This window comes from Garra rufa, chromosome 4, assembly GCF_049309525.1.
Source record: "Garra rufa chromosome 4, GarRuf1.0, whole genome shotgun sequence".
NCBI classification, from domain to species: domain Eukaryota; kingdom Metazoa; phylum Chordata; class Actinopteri; order Cypriniformes; family Cyprinidae; genus Garra; species Garra rufa.
The window spans coordinates 2,177,612-2,197,481 of NC_133364.1; the positions used below are offsets into that span (position 1 = coordinate 2,177,612).

The following is a 19,870-nucleotide window of genomic DNA, read 5'->3' on the forward strand; positions in this document are numbered from 1 at the left end:
CACACAACACAACAATAAAACGCACGCGATTTTTGCTTAGTATGTTACATATAGCATCTAGCTTCCAGCAGTTTTGCTTAGCATCCCCTGATTCCAGAGATCACGTGATCGCTGTTTAATTGCGTGCTGCTGTGGACTGAAGCTCATCAGGGAAACCCTTTGTCCACATTCCATCACCGTGGTGAAGCTCATCGGCCAATCAGAACGCAGCTCTCATCTGAGGGGGGGGAAAGAGGAGGGGAAGCTGGACGCTGATTGGCTGGCGGCTGTAAAGCGCCTCTGTTGCTGGTAAGAAGCAGCAGCTACTGTCTGTGTGTCTGAGTGTGTGCTCATCTGTCTGTCCTGCTGATGAATCACAATATAAGAGGAAAATTGTGCACTTCATTATGAGTTTGAGAGACCCAACAGAAACTGACCCTCTTTTTATGTTTATAATGAATCAGTTCTTCAATCCTCAGTGTTTGTTCACAAGTCTAATGGTTTTATTAAGTCTGTGTTGTTCATATGACTCTTTCAATTTGTTTAATCAGGTTTCTTTTGCACATTAGAAATGTAAAGAGCTGATACTGATTTGAGCGATGAAGGAGAACAATCCAGAGAAGTTCAGTGAAGTTTTGTACAGGTAAGTACCTGGATTCTGTTTATTATTGCCTTATTTAAGTTCTGGTCTGGAAGTGGAAAGCTTCTAGTCCAAACTACTTGATTTCAATGTATTTATCACAGTTATCATGTAACAACACATATATGATGCCAATCTAAGAGGAATTTCACAGTCACCAGCTACAACTATAAAGTAATATTTGTTTCTTAAAAAAAAAAAAACTTGCCAATGCAACATTAGGCCTACTGATTTTTATTTAGTAGTACTTGATCAGGGTTGCCAGGTTTTCACAACAAAACCTGCCCAATTGCTAATTACTTTTCGAGGGGGGTCCCCATGTAAAAATGGTGTTCCAGGGGGTAAAATACACATTTTTGGTGGGGTTCCTTTGGTAAAATTAGCATTCCAGGGGCTAAATATTACATTATTGGGGTCGCTTCAACCCGTGGCAACAGCAGGAAAGTAGCCCAATTCCACGGGAAAAACACAGACTTGGCAACACTGTACTTGATTTACTTGCATAGCTAAAATAAAAATGAATGAGAACTATATAGACACACAAAAAAAAAATCGCTAAACTTTTACTAAAATTAAAATAAAAACAGAAAAAATATATATATATATATATTAGTAACTCTGAAATACTATTATGTTGTTATTATTATTTTGAATTGGTTTTTATTTTTACCTTTTAATTTTTAGTCATTTTGTTGTGTTTTTGTAATTTTTATTATTTTCTTATATATCTAGTCCATAAATGTGACCCTGGAGCACAAAACCAGTCTTAAGTAGAATGGGTATACTTGTAGCAATAGTGAAAATACACTTAATGGGTCAGAATCAACTTTTGTTTTATTCCAAAAATCAGTGGGATATTAAGTAAAGATTATGTTCCATGAAAATATTTTGTAAATTTCCTACCATAAATATATCAAAACTTTAATAATATGCATTGCTAAGAACATCATTTGGACAACTTTAAAGGCGATTTTCTCAATATTTATTTTATTATTCTTTTTTTTGCACCCTCAGATTCCAGATTTTCAAATATTTTCCTATCCTAACAAAGCATACACCAATGGAAAGCTAATCTCAGCTTTCAGATGATGTATAAATCTCAAATTCAGAAAAATGGGCTCTTATGACTTGGTTTGTGGTCCAGGGTCACATATAGACACATAAAAACAAACAAACAAGAAAGATAATAATAAAAAAAACTTTTGCTAAAATTATAATAAAAGCAGAACATATCAAATAAAAATTAGTATCTATTATTGTTTTTTGTTTTTACATTTTACTTAAAGTATTAGTAAATTTGTTGTGCTTTTGTCATTTAAAAAAAAAAAATTATATGTCTAGTTTTTTTTATTCATTTTTATTTTTGTTTAGTAAAAGATAAACTAAATAAATATTAGTAGCTGAAATAAAACAGCTTGGCAGCTAATGTGGTTTTGTTTATGTCCTGTGTTTAAGAAAGAGCTCTAATTCTATTTTATGTCTGCGTGTGAGTTATAATTACTTGTTTTAACCTATTTGATATCCTAAATTCATTGCATTTTATTATAGTTCTCAGAAGGATAGATATGAATTACATTTGTATAAATATCTATCTATAAATATTGCCGTATTTCAAACAAACTGACCACAGTATGATAGTGAATGTAACAGTGTATTAATATGAGGTAAGATATGAGGGTGATGTAAAGCAGGTTTGTTCATGTGATGAGATTCAGTCTTCTTGTGTTCAGAGATTCAGGGCGGGGCGACAGAGGGTCGCGTCTCAAATCCCGCTCAGCCCCCTAGATAGTGCGCAGCGTCTGTGCATCACTGGCGCACGAGGCGTTTTGAGGGAAGCACAGGCGCAGCGCCCACAAACGCTGCCCCCTACTTAGGGCGCGCTGGAGGATTTGAGACGCGGCCCGCGAGACAGAAACCCGCTGCTGCGCTTCATTAGAGCCTCCGTGTGTCTCCATCATTCATCCGTCCCGCAGAGCCGAACCACAGACCCGATACCGAGCGCACGGAACCGGCAGATGGACGGAACGCGCGCGCTCTGACGGCAGACGCTCCACTCGTTCATCTTCGGCTCGACTCGGCGGTCCGATCGCTGTTCGATCACTCGCTATTGTTCGGATGTGCGACGCTGGGAATCAAAGAGTCCGATCGATTCCCGACCGAACATGAGTTCTGCTCTCCGCTGGGTTTTATCGCTGTGCTTCATCATCACCATCATCGTCGTTCAGGTGAGTTTGGGCTTTTCATTCACGTGAACGAGCGTTCAGGTCTGCGGTGAGCGCGACGCGTTAATTACACGCGCGTGTCATTAAATCAGTTCGTGTCGGTGTGGGTTCGGGAGTGTTTCTGTGGGTCTCATATGAGAGTAACACGATCAGAATCTGCTTCGATATTCCTGCGGGCGAAACTGGGTCACACAGCTGAACGCGTGTATATGTATGTGTGTGTGTGTGTGTGTGTGTGTGTGTGTGTGTGTGTGTGTGTGTGTGGAACATCAGTCGGCTTTCAGTCTATGTTACATTCATTTTATAATAATAACAACAGTAACAACATTAATGTTATTATTATTATTATTTGGATATTATTATTAGTATTAATGCTACAGATTAGTGACAATATTGGTGTTGTAATACTAGTAGCACTGATATGTGTTACAAAAAGTAACAATTTTGAAATATGTTTGAATTTTTATTTTTTGTATTTTTATCTAGTTTTTCCTATCAGTTTTGTGTAAGGTTTTTTTTTAACAGTGACCCTAGAATGTGATCAAACTATTTAAAATAGCTGGGTTAAGGTGTGTAACCATTTTTATGACTGCAGAAATATGTTTATTACATAAAACACAAATTTAAAAAAAAAAGGGTTACTAATGATGCATCATTTGGATATTTTTATGTCTGGGAAAAAAATTGGCATTAAATGCGTTAATAATAATATTGAGTCAGTTGTTTTAGCTTTATTTAAAAAAATTAAATGGCCTTAAAACATATTTACACTCATATTACTTCAGTAAAGGTATGCAGGAGTTATCCAGTCTAATCATAATTATATTTATTTATTTAGCTTTATTTAAAATGTTTTAAATAGCCTTGAAACATATTTACATTTGTATTATTTCAGTAAAGGTATGCAGGAATTTTCTAGTCTAATAATAATTATTATAAACTCGAATATAACTTTGTTATTTTTTAAAGCTTCAAGTTTATTTATATAATCTTTTTTTTAAGTGTGTAAAAAATTGTGTTTTATGGTCAGTTGAGGATTATTTCAAAGGGTTACTATTGATAGATGTTTTTGATATATTCATGTCTGGGAAAAAATTGGGATTTAACAGGGTTAATAATAATATTAATACAAAATCAGCTGATGTAACTTTATTTAAAATGTTTCAAATAGCATTAAAACATATTTACACTTAGAATATTTCAGTTAAGGTATGCAGGAATTTCCCAGTCTAATAATAATCATAATTTTAATAATAATTACAAAATATAACATAGCTTTGCTATTTTTTAAGGCTTTTACGCTTATTTATATTCAGAATCATGTCAGTGAAACAGGAATTTCCCAGTTTATTAAAACTGATCTTGTTCGATTGATTGGGAGAGGACCTGATTGAGAACATGCTGAAGGAGCTACAGTTGAAAATGCTGGTCTCAGACAGTAATTATCTGACTTTATCAGTCATTATAATGGAACTTATAGAGTTTCTGCTCAAGTCTTTGAACATTGTGTGTATATTATTAAGTTATTAGTGTGTGCTTTTATTATTAGTATGTTATTAGTGTTTGAATCTCATGTTCAGAGGTGACCATCATAAAATCTTAGTGTTATATAATGATGTTAAAAGTGAGTTATATTTAAAATAATTGTAATAACTCTCCATCACTGTTTTCCTTTGCATTAGATGACTTTATTTAGTGAATTCAGTTCATTTAAAACCTGTAATTCAGATATTCTCAGTAGTACATTTTAATTTCATATTATCTCTAGCAGATATTAAATGAAAAAACAATGCATTTGTTCATGTGTGACACGTAAACAAACTAGTCTGAGATAATGAATATGACCATTCATTAAATGTTAACCTCACACTCGAGCCCCGTAACCATGGCGACAGCCGTGTGCGTGTGTGCATGTGCGTGCGTGTGTTTGCCGGCGATCAATACAGGCTTCAAATGTGAGCATGCAGCTTCCACGATTAACCCTTGCAAAAGATTTCACCTTCATCTGATCAGACACCGATCTGACTGAGACACACTGCTTTGAGCGTTACTTCTTTTACTTGCAGCTTAGTCATTATGTGTGTTTTATTTGAGAAACAAAGCAGTAGCATAGTACAGTTTAATTTGCAATGATTTCCACTCAGAAATAATGATTCAATCCACAAATAATTACAACAGCGGTGACAAATGAAGGCCTTTAGGGGTGTTAAATCAGAGCAGAAAGTCGAAATTCATCAAATCATGACATTAAATGCAAACAATTAGTATTTAGTCAATTTTTTCAGTTCAAATTTCTGAAAATATCCCTAGATCAAGATACTTTAACTAGAGAAGCAAATGAAGAAATTAGTTTATGTATAAAACTGGGGGTGAGCGATATGGCAAATATATCATAGCACCATTTTTTCAGAAATATCACGATTCTTAGTCGTTTTAGTTTTACTATTTTACAAGTTGTCTGAGCAGCACAGCCAAACATGCTAGCAACTTGCTAATGTCATGCTAGCAACTTTTCAGTCATGAAACATGCTAGAAACATGCTAGCAACTTGCTAATGATATGCTGATAATGCAAGTAACATGTTAACAATGTTAGGAACATGTTAGCAACATGCTAACAACTTGCTAATAATTCTAGAAACATGCTAACAACTTGCTAATTATATGCTAATAATGCTAGTAACATGTTAACAATGTTAGGAACATGTTAGCAACATGCTAACAACTTGCTAATAATTCTAGAAACATGCTAACAGCTTGCTAATGATATGCTAATAATGCTAGTAACATGTTAACAATGCTAGAAACATGCTAGCCAACTTGCTAATGCTGATAATGCAAGTAACATGTTAATAATGTTAAAAACATGCTAGCTACATGCTAACTTGCTAATCATGCTAGAAACCTGCTAGCAACTTGCTAATCATGCTAGAAACATGCTAGCAAATTGCTAATTATTTGCTAATAATGCTAGTAACATGTTAACAATGCTAGGAACATGTTAGCAACATGCTAACAACTTGCTAATAATGCTAGAAACATGCTAACAACTTGCTAATGATATGCTAATAATGCTAGTAACGTGTTAACAATGCTAGAAACATGCTAGCAACTTGCTAGTGATATGCTGATAATGCAAGTAACATGTTAATAATGTTAAAAAAATGCTAGCTACACGCTAACTTGCTAATCATGCTAGAAACCTGCTAGCAACTTGCTAATCATGTTAGGAACTAGTAACTTGCTAATCATTCTAGAAACATGCTGTCAACTTGCTAATGACATGCTAATAATGCAAGTAACATGTTAATAATGCTAGAAACATGCTAGCAACTTGCTAATCGTGTTAGAAACATGCCAATGACATTCTAATCAGGCAAGAAACATGCTAGCAACTTGCTAATGACATGCTAATAATGCAAGTAACATGTTAACAATGCTAGAAACATTAAGCTAACAACTTGCTAATCATGACAGAAGTGTGCTAATGACATGCTAGTAACTTGCTAATCATGCTAGAAACGTTAGAAATGTGCTAGCAACTTGCTAATAATGCTAGAAACATGCTAGCAAAGTGCTGATCATGTTGGAAACATGCTAATGACATGTTAGTAACTTGCTAATCATGCTAGAAACATATTGTCAACTTGCTAATGACATGCTAATAATGCAAGTAACATGTCAATAATGCTAGAAACATGCTGCCAACTTGCTAACTTGCTAATCATGCTAGAAACATGCTAGCAAATTGTTAATTAAATGCTAATAATGCTAGTAACATGTTAACAATGCTAGGAACATGTTAGAAAAATGCTAACAACTTGCTAATAATGCTAGCTACATGCTAACTTGCTAATCATGCTATAAACCTGCTAGCAACTTGCTAATAATGCTAGCAACATGCTAATCATCTAATCTGTCTATATAAAGTTCAAAAGTTTAAGCTTTTACAGCTGCTTTAATCTTTCAAGCTAGACTTTCTCAAGCCAACCTACAGTTTTTGTCTCGACAAACATTTTTATCTAGTTATATTTTATTACTCATCCTTTAAAACATTTAATACTTGTCTACATTAATAATATAGTACAATTAGACAGGAATACCCACATTTCTGACACAGTACCATGGTGCAGTTGGTAAAATGATGGCGGTTTGTAGATTAAAAAGCCTTCTGGCTGTATTCAGTGAGAACACGTGTGTTTCCTCCAGTGTAAAAGACTATTACTTCAATATTCACGTCGAGGGACGCTTAGAAAACTCTCCTGAACCTCGGTGGAAACCCGTCGATTTGTTTAAGATGACGTTGATTTGATTGAAGTGTTCAGCTGCTCTGCTCATATAAACCTTATCAAAAGTAGCTGCTCTGAAGCTTTGAACGGTTAGTTATTTTAAGTCAGAGCTGGATTATGAGGCGGTGTGTGTCTGGTCTACATCAGACGGATGTAAATGAAGAGTCTTTCACCTGAGCGTGAGCTGAGGGCAGGTGTGCGGATGTGAAACGCTCCATCCATTAGACATCAACCAGCACACGTTCACTTCATCAGTGTCTGTGAGAGCAGTCGGGATCTTCTCTGTCAGAACACTAAACGCCAATCACATCACGCTCAATAGAGTTTAGAGAGACTTGCCAAATCTGCGTTAAACAGACCTTCAGGCATTCAGGAGCTTTAAAACCATGTTCAGTCAAAATGCTGAAGCACAAACCAGTAACAAAGAGTCAAATGCACTGCAAAAGCTATGTTCTTCCTCAAAATTTCTGTCTTTTTTCAGTGCAAATATCTAAACTTTCTTAAATCAAGATACTTGTACTGGAGAAGCAAAATGACTGAAGATATTAGTCTTGTTTTTTATTAAAAATGCATCAAAATTGAATGAGAATATTTGGGGGATAATATGTATATATATTTTTTAAATAATCTCATAAATATTGATATTGTGATTTAAAAAATATCCAGGAAAATTAGCTGAACGATTTAGCCTGAATATATATGAATATAGTGAATATAAATGAAATAATAAGAAACAAAGTAAGAAACTCTAAAATAAAAGCCTTGTTTTCTTAAAAATATATTAAATATAAGTATATGTTTAAAATGCTTAAAATTAGGGCTGCACAATTAAGGACAAACAATAAAATTGTGTTGATGATAATAATAAATAAAGGTAGGGTTTTTGTGCTTGTTTGTTGAGCTTTGGTTGAAATTTTCAATATGCCTAAAAAATAAATGTTTTATTATTGCTAAATAAAAATAAAAATATTAATATTTTATAGTAATGCTACAGTAATATTTTACTTTAAAATAAACAATGTGTATTAAGAAAAGTAACAATTATTTCATTTTACAACAGTAAAATTACAGTAAAATGTTTTATTGTTATTACTAAATACAAATATGAATATTTTATAGTAATACTATAGTTATATTTTACTTTAAAAATATATTTATTTATTTAAGAAAAGTAACAATTATTTTATTTTACAACAGTAAAATTACAGTAAAATGTTTTATTATTGCTAAATAAAAAATATTTATAATTTATTTTTTAATAGTGTAGTAATATTTTACTGTAAAAAATGTGTATTTAAGAAAATTAGCATTATTGTTTTATATTACAACAGTAAAATTACAGTAAAATGTTTTATTATTGCAAAATAAAAATATTTATAATTTATTTTTTAATAGTAGTAATATTTTACTGTAAAAAATGTGTATTTAAGAAAAGTAACATAATTGTTTTATTTTATAACATTTTTTATTGTTATTACTAAATAAAAAAATAATATTAATATTTTATAGTAATACTATAGTAATATTTTACTTTAAAATAAAAAATGTGTATTTAAGAAAATTAGCATTATTGTTTTATATTACAACAGTAAAATTACAGTAAAATGTTTTATTATTGCTAAATAAAAATATTTATAATTTATTTTTTAATAGTAGTAATATTTTACTGTAAAAAATGTGTATTTAAGAAAAGTAACATAATTGTTTTATTTTATAACATTTTTTATTGTTATTACTAAATAAAAAAATAATATTAATATTTTATAGTAATACTATAGTAATATTTTACTTTAAAATAAAAAATGTGTATTTAAGAAAATTAGCATTATTGTTTTATTTTACAACGGTAAAATTACAGTAAAATGTTTTATTGTTATTACTAAATAAAAATAAAAATATTAATATTTTCTAGTAATACTATAGTAATATTTTACTTTAAAATAAAAAATGTGTATTAAGATTAATAAATTAATAAAAGATGAATTAATAAATTAATTAATAAAAGATTAGTTAAATTACAGTAAAATGTTTTATTGTTATTACTAAATAAAAATATTAATATCAGTTTTTATAGTAATACTATAGTAATATTTTACTTTTAAATAATAAATATGTATTTAAAAATTAACATAATTATTTTATTTTACAACAGTAAAATTACAGTAAAATGTATTATTGTTATAACTAAATACAAATATTAATATTTTTATAATAATACTATAGTAACATTTTACTTATAATTGTAAAATAATTATTTTATTTTACAACAGTAAAATCTATGAACTTTTATTTTGGTGGGAAATGCTTCTCTTTTATTGAGTGCTTCTCATTACAAGTTAAAACATTTCATGTTAAAACTACACTGCGTTTTATTTTGATTTTGTTGATTTTAAGCCTACACAAGCTTAATTTTGCTATATTTTTCATGTCATTTTGCTTCTCCATTAAACATATTTTGATTTAAGAATGTTTTAGATGTCTATAGTGGAAATGTAAAGTGATATTCTGTGCATTTTTCCCCGTTGGCTGGTGTTTGTTACGGCTGCTGAATATGTGTCTGGCCTCATTGACGCTCTTTGTCATCATTCATGAAGACACACACAGGACGGCCATTGACACTCGCCTCGTCTCGTCTCCGCATGTCTCATTCGCAGCCACTGAATCCACAGAATGGCAGATCGTCATGCTGTTATTTCAGTGGTTTAGTGCTAAAGATATGAGTCTCCAGTTGGTTTCATGTCAGATGTGTTTGATGAAGCGATGTGTGTCGGTGTGTGATGTGCGGCGTCTGCGGTGTCGGTCACATGACTCTCACTCACTGGACGTCAGACCTTGAGCTGCTCTCTCTCTCTCTCTCTCTCTCTCTCTCTCCTGCACAAAGACTCCTGTATCTCAACCGGAGACGTTTCAAATCCATTCCCCGCAGCTCATGCTCACCGCCGTATAAATGCATTATGTTTTTATAGTTTGATGTTCCTGAACGTTCTCATAGAAAACACCCTGAAACCCCCCAAATCAAAAGAAATTATACTTGGCTTGTTAGGATTGTTACGCTTTGTGTGTTAACATTTTTTCATGGCGAATTCACAACAAAAGTGTTATTACAAAAATATTATAATATTTTAAAAACAAAAGCTTGACGAGAATAAATTGATCAAAAGTGACAGTAAAATCGTTTATAATGTTCCGAAAGATTTCTATTTCAAATAAATGCTGTTCTTTTGATCTTTATATTCATCTATGATTAATGAAAAATAAAATGTATGACCGTTTCCACAAAAATATTGGGTAGAACAACTGTTACATTGATAATAATGTTTCTTGAGCAGCAAATCAGCATATTAGAATGATTTCTGAAAGATCATGTGACACTGAAGACGGTGCTGAAAATACGGTTTTGATCACAGAAATAAATTACATTTTAACAGATATTCACGTAGAAAAACAGCTGTTTTAAAATATAATAATATTTCATATTTTTACTGTATTTTTACTCAAATAAATGCTGGAAATCAGTATATTAGAATGATTTCTGAAAGATCATGTGACACTGAAGACGGTGCTGAAAATATGGTTTTGATCACAGAAATAAATTACATTTTAACAGATATTCACGTAGAAAAACAGCTGTTTTAAAATATAATAATATTTCATATTTTTACTGTATTTTTACTCAAATAAATGCTGGAAATCAGTAGAATGATTTCTGAAAGATCATGTGACACTTGAGACTGGAGAAATGAGGCTAAAAATTCAATTTTGATCTCAGAAATAAATTACATATTAACAGATATTCACATGGAAAATGTGTATTTTAAATTAGAATAATATTTCACATTTTCTACTGTATTTTTAATCAAATAAATGCAGGAAAAAGCATATTAGAATGATTTCTGAAGGATCATGTGACACTGAAGACTGGAGTAATGATGCTGAGAAGTCAGATTTGATCACAGAAATAAATCACATTTTAACAGATATTCAAATGGAAAACATGTATTTTAATTTAGAATAATATTTCACATTTTTACAGTATTTTTACTCAAATAAATGCTGGAAATCAGTATATTAGAATGATTTCTGAAAGATCATGTGACACTTGAGACTGGAGTAATGATGCTGAAAATTCAGTTTTGATCTCAGAAATAAATTACATTTTAACAGATATTCAAATGGAAATCATGTATTTTAAATTAGAATAATATTTCACATTTTTACAGTATTCTTAATCAAATAAATGCAGGAAATCAGAATATTAGAATGATTTCTGAAGGATCAAGTGACACTGGAGACTGTAGTAATGATGCTGAAAATTCAGTTTGTATTCATCTAAATTTAAAAAAAATTATGACTGGTTTTGTTGTCCAGGGTCACAAATTAGAAGATAATTGTTAATTTTATTAATCTCTTTAGATGGACTTTGGAATGTGTGTGTGTGAAAAAGAGAGAGAGAGAGAAAGACAGAGATTCACTCATTGTTTCCTCTTCAGAAACTCACAAAAGAGTTCAAGACAAAAAAAAGCTGCTGAGTCAGATCTGCCAATCACACGCTCCTCTGGAGTGGGCGGAGCAGCTGATTGGGCGAGTCGGCGGTCAGTGGGCGGGTTTGGACCTCCTGTGGTCCGGTGGGAGAGGTTTATGCCTCTGTGTGTGTGTGTGTGTGTGTGTGTGTGTGTGTGTGTGTGTGTGTCAGCGTGGGCTCTTTGTTGTGTTTCCTGGCCGTCTGACCGTCCTCTCGCTGCACTGAACACACCAGTGTGTTTGGTTTTAATTAAAAGCCATAGGAGTGTCTCTCCTCATGCAATTACAGCACCTGCAGCGTCTGCAGAACATGCCACTCGTCATCCTCCCTCATGCAGGAGCTGCTCGTCTGACACTCCTAAAAATAACAGTTTGTTGTTGGCATGAACATCCTTTAAAAAGCCTTACAATCAAAGGACATTTTTAGTGGAAAACACTTTTTTAGATTTTGTAAAATCTTCTTCGTAGTAAGAAAAATGGCTCATAATGCGTTCAAAATCTGTCTGTTACTTTCAGATTTCACAAGAATCATTAGTTTAATAAAACGGTCCTGAATCAACATTCTTCAGCTCTGATTAGCAACTTCTCATTAATTTCATTGGGAAAAAAATATTTTCAAAAAAGTTTTGTATGTTACCATGTTATTACCACATTATTACTACATTTACTTCTTTTGTTAATTAGAAAACGTTAAATTATATATTAAAAATGCATATATGTGACCCTGGACCAAAAAAAAAAACAGTCATAAGGATACATTTTTTGAATAAATAAGCTTTTTATGTATGGTTTGTTAGAATAAAACAATATTTGGCTGATTTGAGATACGACTCTTTGAAAATCTGCAATCTGAATATATTTTGATGTATTCACGGTAGGAAATTTACAAAATACATTCATGGAACATGATCTTTACTTAATATCCTAATGATTTTTGGCCTATATGGATGAGACATTTTATTTTAATTTATAAGAGCATGTAATCTGAGAATTACCAGTATTACACCAGTGAAATGAATAAATTAATTTTATGATTTGCTCAAAATCAGTCCAAATTTCTAAAACCTACATAGTTATTTCTGACAACACAACATCAAACAACATAAATGTTACTCTGAAAATGTTACTTGCATAGACTTTCACATTCAGATGAAAAAGTCATTAATTTCATGCTGCAGTGGTTCATTAATAGCCATACATATTCATGTTCACCAACAAAATTCAGTCCAAAACGTGTGAGATATGAGGAAAAGCCTTAATATATTTTATAGAAGTCTTTGACACTTATAGAACTCCATTCATAATTTAACTAAATGTTTTTTGACACCAATGGAGTTCCATACAAACTCAGGTCAGAATGACGGAAAAATTCTAAATGGTTTTATCTCTTAAAAAATAACTGCCAAAAATCTGAAAAAAATAAACAATGTTTATTTTGAGGCTCTTCAAGCATTTGCAAACTTTCGTTCTGTTACTAAAAACTATGCCAAATTTTTTTTTAAATGCATCTCTTTCAGGTCAAAACAGATATAAATGTATTATAATGCATTTATTATAATGCATTTATTTATATGTATTACAAAGCTCTTAAATCTCTCATCAGCTCTTAAAATAACATTTTTCTTAGTGTGAAGAACATTTTATTAATCTAAAAAACCCTTTTCCACTCTAAAGTCCTTTAATTTCTTCATGTATTCTAATAACAAACCTTTATGTTTAAGAGTGCAAAGCACAAATAAGTTCATTAATAGCCGTACAAATTCATGTTCACCAACAAAATTCATGAGGACATGAGGAACAGCCTAAATATATTTTATAAAAGTTTTTTACACTATATAACTCCATACAGAATTAAACTAAAATATTTTTGGCACTAATGGCATTCCATACAAACCCAGGTTAGAATTACTAAAATTTTTTAAATGGTTATATCTCTTAAAAAATAACTGCCAAAAATCTGAAAAAAATAAGTGATGTGTATTTTGAAGCTCTTCAAGCATTTGCAAACTTTCGTTCCGTTACTAAAAACTATGCATTTAAAAATAAAAACAAAAAATGCACCTCTTCCAGGTCAAAACAGATATGAATGTATTATAATGGTTCCCCAAAGCTCTTAAATCTCTCATTAGCTCTTAAAATAACATTTTTCTTAGTGTGAAGAACATTTTAGTTATCTAAAAAATCTTTTTCCACTCTAAAGATCCTTTAATGGCTTCATGAATGGCAATAACGAACCTTTATGTTTAAAAATGCAAAGCACAAATGGGTTCGTTAGTAGCCTTAAATATTCATGTTCATGAACAAAATTCAGTCCAAAAGTGTGTGAGATATGAGGAAAAGCCTAAATATATTTTTAAAAATTTTTTGACACTAATATAACTCCATACATAATTTAACAAAAAAAGTTTTTTTGACACTAATGTCATTCTATACAAACCCAGCTCAAAATGACAGAAAATTTTTAAATGGTTATATCTCTTAAAAAATAACTGCCAAAAATCTGAAAAAAATAAGTGATGTGTATTTTGAAGCTCTTCAAGCATTTGCAAACTTTCGTTACGTTACTAAAAACTATGCATTTAAAAATAATAATAAAAAATGCATCTCTTTCAGGTCAAAACAGATATAAATAAATTATAATGGTTCCCCAAAGCTCTTAAATCTCTCATCAGCTCTTAAAATAACATTTTTCTTAGTGTGAAGAACATTTTAGTAATCTAAAAAATCTTTTTCCACTCTAAAGATCCTTTAATGGCTTCATGAATGGCAATAACGAACCTTTATGTTTAAAAATGCAAAGCACAAATGGGTTCGTTAGTAGCCTTAAATATTCATGTTCATGAATAAAATTCAGTCCAAACGTGTGTGAGATATGAGGAAAAGCCTAAATATATTTTATAAAAGTTTTTGACACTAATATAACTCCATACATAATTTAACAAAAAAGTATTTTTGACACTAATGTCATTCCATACAAACCGACAGAATTTTTTTAAATGGTTATATCTCTTAAAAAATGCCTGCAAAAAATCTGAAAAAAAATAAATGATGTGTATTTTGAGGCTCTTCAAGCATTTGCAAACTTTCATTCCGTTACTAAAAACTATGCATTTAAAAAAATATATAAAAAACGCATCTCTTCGAGGTCAAAACAGACATGAATGAATTGGCTTTAAAAAAAAACTTTTTCCACTCTAAAGATCCTTTAATGGCTTCATGAATGCCAATAAGGAACCTTTATGTTTTAGAGTGCAAAGCACAAATGGGTTTATTGTGGTCGTTAATCTGGAGACCTTTGTCTCTCTGGAACACAGAAGTACTGTGGGTTGAGCGATTAAAAGCAAGATTATTACTGCGCCCTCACTTTCCGACGGATTAAAGATGATAATCCAGCGCTTTAGCCTCATCTTCATCATCAGACTGTGCTTCCGCTGCTCTTTCTCTTGTTTCGAGCGTCAGAAGCGCTGGAGGAGCGGGATGTTGTGTCTCCGATTCTCCGTTTGCATGATAATGTCAGCAGCTGCGTGAGGCCGACGGCCTCCGTCATTCAGATCCTGACCTTCATTCATTTGAGCTCTGAAAGGCCTCTGCTGTGACATTATCTGACAGAGATTCCTCAGCCGAGCTTCATCATCCTCACGTGCTGCTCGAGCTTGACGTGTGTCCGTTTTAAAGGGTTCATCTGCTCTGCATCAGTTCTACGCGTTATAAACGCGTTCTACAGTTATAAATAATAACAAAATATTTACAATTTAATATTAATATTTTAAATATTAATTATTATTAAAAACATTATTATTTTTAATATTTAAAATGTTAAGATTTGAATTTTTGTAATAATATTTTTTTGGTTGAAAACGAGTAATTTAGTTGTTTTTTTTAAAGAAATTAACACTTTTATTCATCAAGGATGCATTAAATTGATCAAAATTATCAGTAAAGACACTTATACATTTACAACTTAAATCATAATTTATTTAAATATTATTTAAATACTATTTTTTTAATATACAGTTGTTCAAAAGTTTGGACTTTTTTAGATTTGAAATTTTGTTATGTTTCCCCATAAAAATACAAAATATAAACCCCCAAAATCAAAATAGAGAAATAAGAAATCATATTTGGCCTATTTTTTTTGTGTGTTTGTGTGTGTTTGCATTTTTTTCATGACAAATATTATTCAAAACATAAAATATTTGAGATATATGTTATTTATAAATAATAACAAAATATTTAAAATTTAATATTAATGTTTTGAATATCAATTATTATTAAAAAATATTAGTATTTTTAATACTTAAAATTTTATAATTTGTTTCTTTTGATAAAATACTCTTGTTGAACTTTTTTTTTAAGAAATTAACACTTTTATTCATCAGGGATGCATTCAGTTGATCAAATGTGTCAGTAGAGACACTTACAAAGTTACAAAATGAAAATTCAAATGTAAATTCAGCTTTGATCACAGAAATAAATTACAATTTAACAGATATTCACACAGAAAGCAACTATTTCAAATTAGAATAATATTTCACATTTTTACAATTTGTTTGATCAAAAAATACAGCATTGGTGAGCAGAAAAGACTAAAACTAAAATATTTCAATGTGGTTAAATCTCAATATATCATCATTGACAATAAGATTTTAACACAAAATGTGTAAAAAATGACACATGTAAATTCAGCTTTGAGCACAGCAATCAATTCCATTTTATAATAGATTCACGTTTTTTTGAACACTGGCATTTGAGTCAGGTTTGATTAGATTAGAAGCCGCCAACATTTGTTTCCATAATCATTCACTGTGATAAAGCCGTATCTGGTGGTCAGATTGAGCACAGACTGAACACGCGTGTGCTTTCTGTGCTAATTAACACTCGCTCACCATCATCATGATCTCTGTGCTGCTAAAGTCTCACATCTGTACCGTAATGACGCCTGTGTTTGCTGTAATCCCATAATCCTCTCTGTCTCTCTGACCTTCCACCGCTGGGTTTGTTGGCGTTTAGCCGTTGGCAGCAGGTTGAAGTCACACAGAGAGCGGCGGCGAGCATTGGCTCCAAACACACGTGTCGCAGGAACACACAATATTCATGTCCAGCATCTCAACACCTCTCAGTATTCAGCAGCTCATCCAGACTTCATCTGCATTTCAGCAGATCTCACACATACTTTTGATATTTTAATGTCGTCAATCCTCAGATTTAAAAACGTGTAACGTTAAAAACATACTTTTTTTTTTTTTTGCAAATAAATATTTACAATTCAATATTAATAGTTTACACATCAGTTACAATTTAAAAAACTAGATAAAGAAAGTCAAGACAAACTTTAAGTTGGCTAGAAAAGCCTGATCAGAAAGTGTGGAAAAAGTTTAAAAGTTTTAAAAAGCTTTGAAGGTTTTAAGTTTTAGAAATGGTAGAAATTTAATGGTTTTCCGTCTGAAAAAGATTGAAGTTCAAAGTAGTTTTAAAGCTTAAAAGCTTGAATCAGTGTTGTTTTCGTCAACGATGACGATGACGTAATCATTTCGTTGACGCCACTTTTTTTCATGACGATAACGAGACGATGACGAGATAAAAATGGCTCGTTGATGACTAAAACATGACGAGACGTGTGTGAGTTTTCGTTGACGAGACGAGAATAGACGAAAATGTTAGTGGGTGGTCCGTCAGACGTTTAAAATGCATGACATTTCCGCTTATTGTGCATGCCAATTAAAACTTAAAAAGTATCTGACGCTATGGCAAGCCGTTTTAGCATTCCATCCTTGTTTGTCTTTTATGTTCTAAAACATTCCTTCATTATTGTAATTATTGGTGAAAATAGTCGATCCGGAAGCTCACATTGTGTTGAACTATAGATCTGCTATTTTCAGAACTTATAAGTGACACTACCCAACAGCAAAATACTTACTGACCTACATTAATTTGTTAAAAGACTACTTTTTTCCCTTTTTTTGACTAAAACTAGACTAAAACCTTTTTGACTTTTCGTCGACTAAAATTGGACTAAAACTATCACATATAGAAGTGACTAAAATTTGACTAAAACTAAGAAGCATTTTAGTCCAAAAGACTAAGACTAAGACTAAATCTAAGATGGTTGTCAAAAACAACACTGGCTTGAATGTTTTGAAGCCAATACAGTCTGTCAGATGAATGGATAAATGGATAGATAGCATGTTTTAGCATGTTGCTAACGTGTAGCTAGCATGAGTTAAAAGTTACTAGCATGTTTTAAGCATGATTAGCATGTTTCTAGCATGTTTGTAAAATGATAAAAATGTCAATAGTGTGTTGCTAGCATGTTGTTACCATCATTAACATGTTGTTAGCATTTTTCTAGCATGATTAGCAAGGCACTAGCATTTTTCTAGCACAATTAGCATGTTCTTAGCATGTTTCTAACATGATAAGCATGTTACATGCATTGTTAGCATTACTAGCATTGTTAGCATGATTAGCAAGTTAATAGCATGACAAACATGTTAACATGTTTCTTGCCTGATTAGCATGTTATGATGTTAGCATGTTTCTATCATGTTTGTAAGATGATTAAAATGTCAATAGTGTGTTGCTAGCATGTTGCTAGCATGTTGTTAGCATCATTAACATGTTGCTAGCATTTTTGTAGCATGATTAGCATGTTACATGCATTGTTAGTATTACTTGCATGATTAGCAAGTTGCTAGCATGATTAAAATGTGGTTAACATGTTTCTAGCCTGATTATTATGTTTCTAGTATGATTAGCATGTTGTTAGCATGTTTCTAGCCTGGTTAACATGTTGTTAGCATGTTTCTAGCATAATTAGCTAGTTATTAGCATGCTACTAGCATGATTAGCATGTCGTTAGCCTGTTTCTAATATTTTTATCATGTTGTTAGCATGTTTCTAGCATTATTAGCATGTCGTTAACCTGATTCTAACATAATTATTATGTTGTTAGCATGTTTCTAGCATGATTAGCTAGTTATTAGCATGCTACTAGCATGATTAACATGTGGTTAACATGTTTCTAGCCTGATTATCATGTTTCTAGCATGATTAGCATGTTGTTAGCCTGTTTCTACTATTTTTATCATGTTGTTAGCATGTTTATAGCACGATTAGCTAGTTTCTAACATGCTACTAGCATGATTACCATGTCGTTTACCTGTTTCTAACATAATTAGCATGTTGTTAGCATGTTTCTAGCATGATTAGCAAGCTATTAGCATGTTACTAGCATGGTTAGCATGCCGTTAGCCTGTTTCTAGCATGTTTTTAGCATGATTAAGATGCTACTAGCATGTTGCTAGCATGATTAGATTGTCGCTAGCATGATGCTAGCATTAGTGATTTTTTAGTAATTGATTTTTGTTGTCAATATGTCTGACAAGATTGTTACACTAAATGACATTTTAGTGTCTTCTGTAAATTAGGGAAAAATGTAGGATATTTATTTTTTGCTCAGAAAAACAAAAATGCAATTAAATTAAACCAGAAAACATTTTAATATATATATATATATTTATAAAAACAACAATTTAAAGCAGTATTACACTTATTGTTTTTATGCTTAAACCCTTTTATCTTGATATTATCATATCATGAGATATTGTTACATCCCTATAGCAAAAACTATTAAAAATTAACAACAAAACTTTGAAAACTTCAACTAAAAATCATGGAAGCAGTTTCTGTCAAGAAATAAAAAAATTTAATTGCGACTTTTTATCTCAGAATTCTTTCTCATGATTCAGATTTTTTCCTTGCAATTTTGAGTTTCCAATTCTTCCTTTCTTTTTCAGATATCGCAATAAATATTGTATCGTGGACTTCGCATCGCGATATTATTCGCATCGTGAGATTTTGATATTTTTAACATCCCTATAACGAAAACTATTAAAAATGAACAACTACGAAAATTTCAACTAAAATTCAAAGTTTCCGTCAAGAAATAAAAAAATGTAATTGCGACTTTTTATCTAAGAAATTCATTTCTTACAATTCAGATTTTTTTTCTTGCAATTTCAAATGTATATCTCAAAAATTTTTCTAAGTGTAATATGAACAAAAATCATAATAGTATGTCACTTTTATCAAAATGCCATTGTTGTAGTGTTATTGCAGTATTATAGTGATCTCTTCTCATATGTCTTTGAGTCTCTTCATCTCATATTAAATCTTCAGACTCAGATGATAACAGCAATATTACCTTTTCTTCACCAGAAT

The 19,870-nt window shown here is 31.4% G+C and overlaps 1 protein-coding gene across 1 annotated transcript in view; it reads left to right on the forward strand.

The window, feature by feature from the left end:
* Positions 1-2,520: 2,520 nt before the first annotated feature.
* The window catches only part of LOC141333290 (receptor-type tyrosine-protein phosphatase O-like), a 39,872-nt gene continuing 22,522 nt past the window's right edge, over positions 2,521-19,870 (forward strand). The window contains exon 1 of the mRNA XM_073838267.1: positions 2,521-2,844. Coding sequence (XP_073694368.1) covers positions 2,782-2,844 — 63 coding nt within the window. The 5' untranslated portion in view covers positions 2,521-2,781. The remainder of the gene's footprint in view (positions 2,845-19,870) is intronic.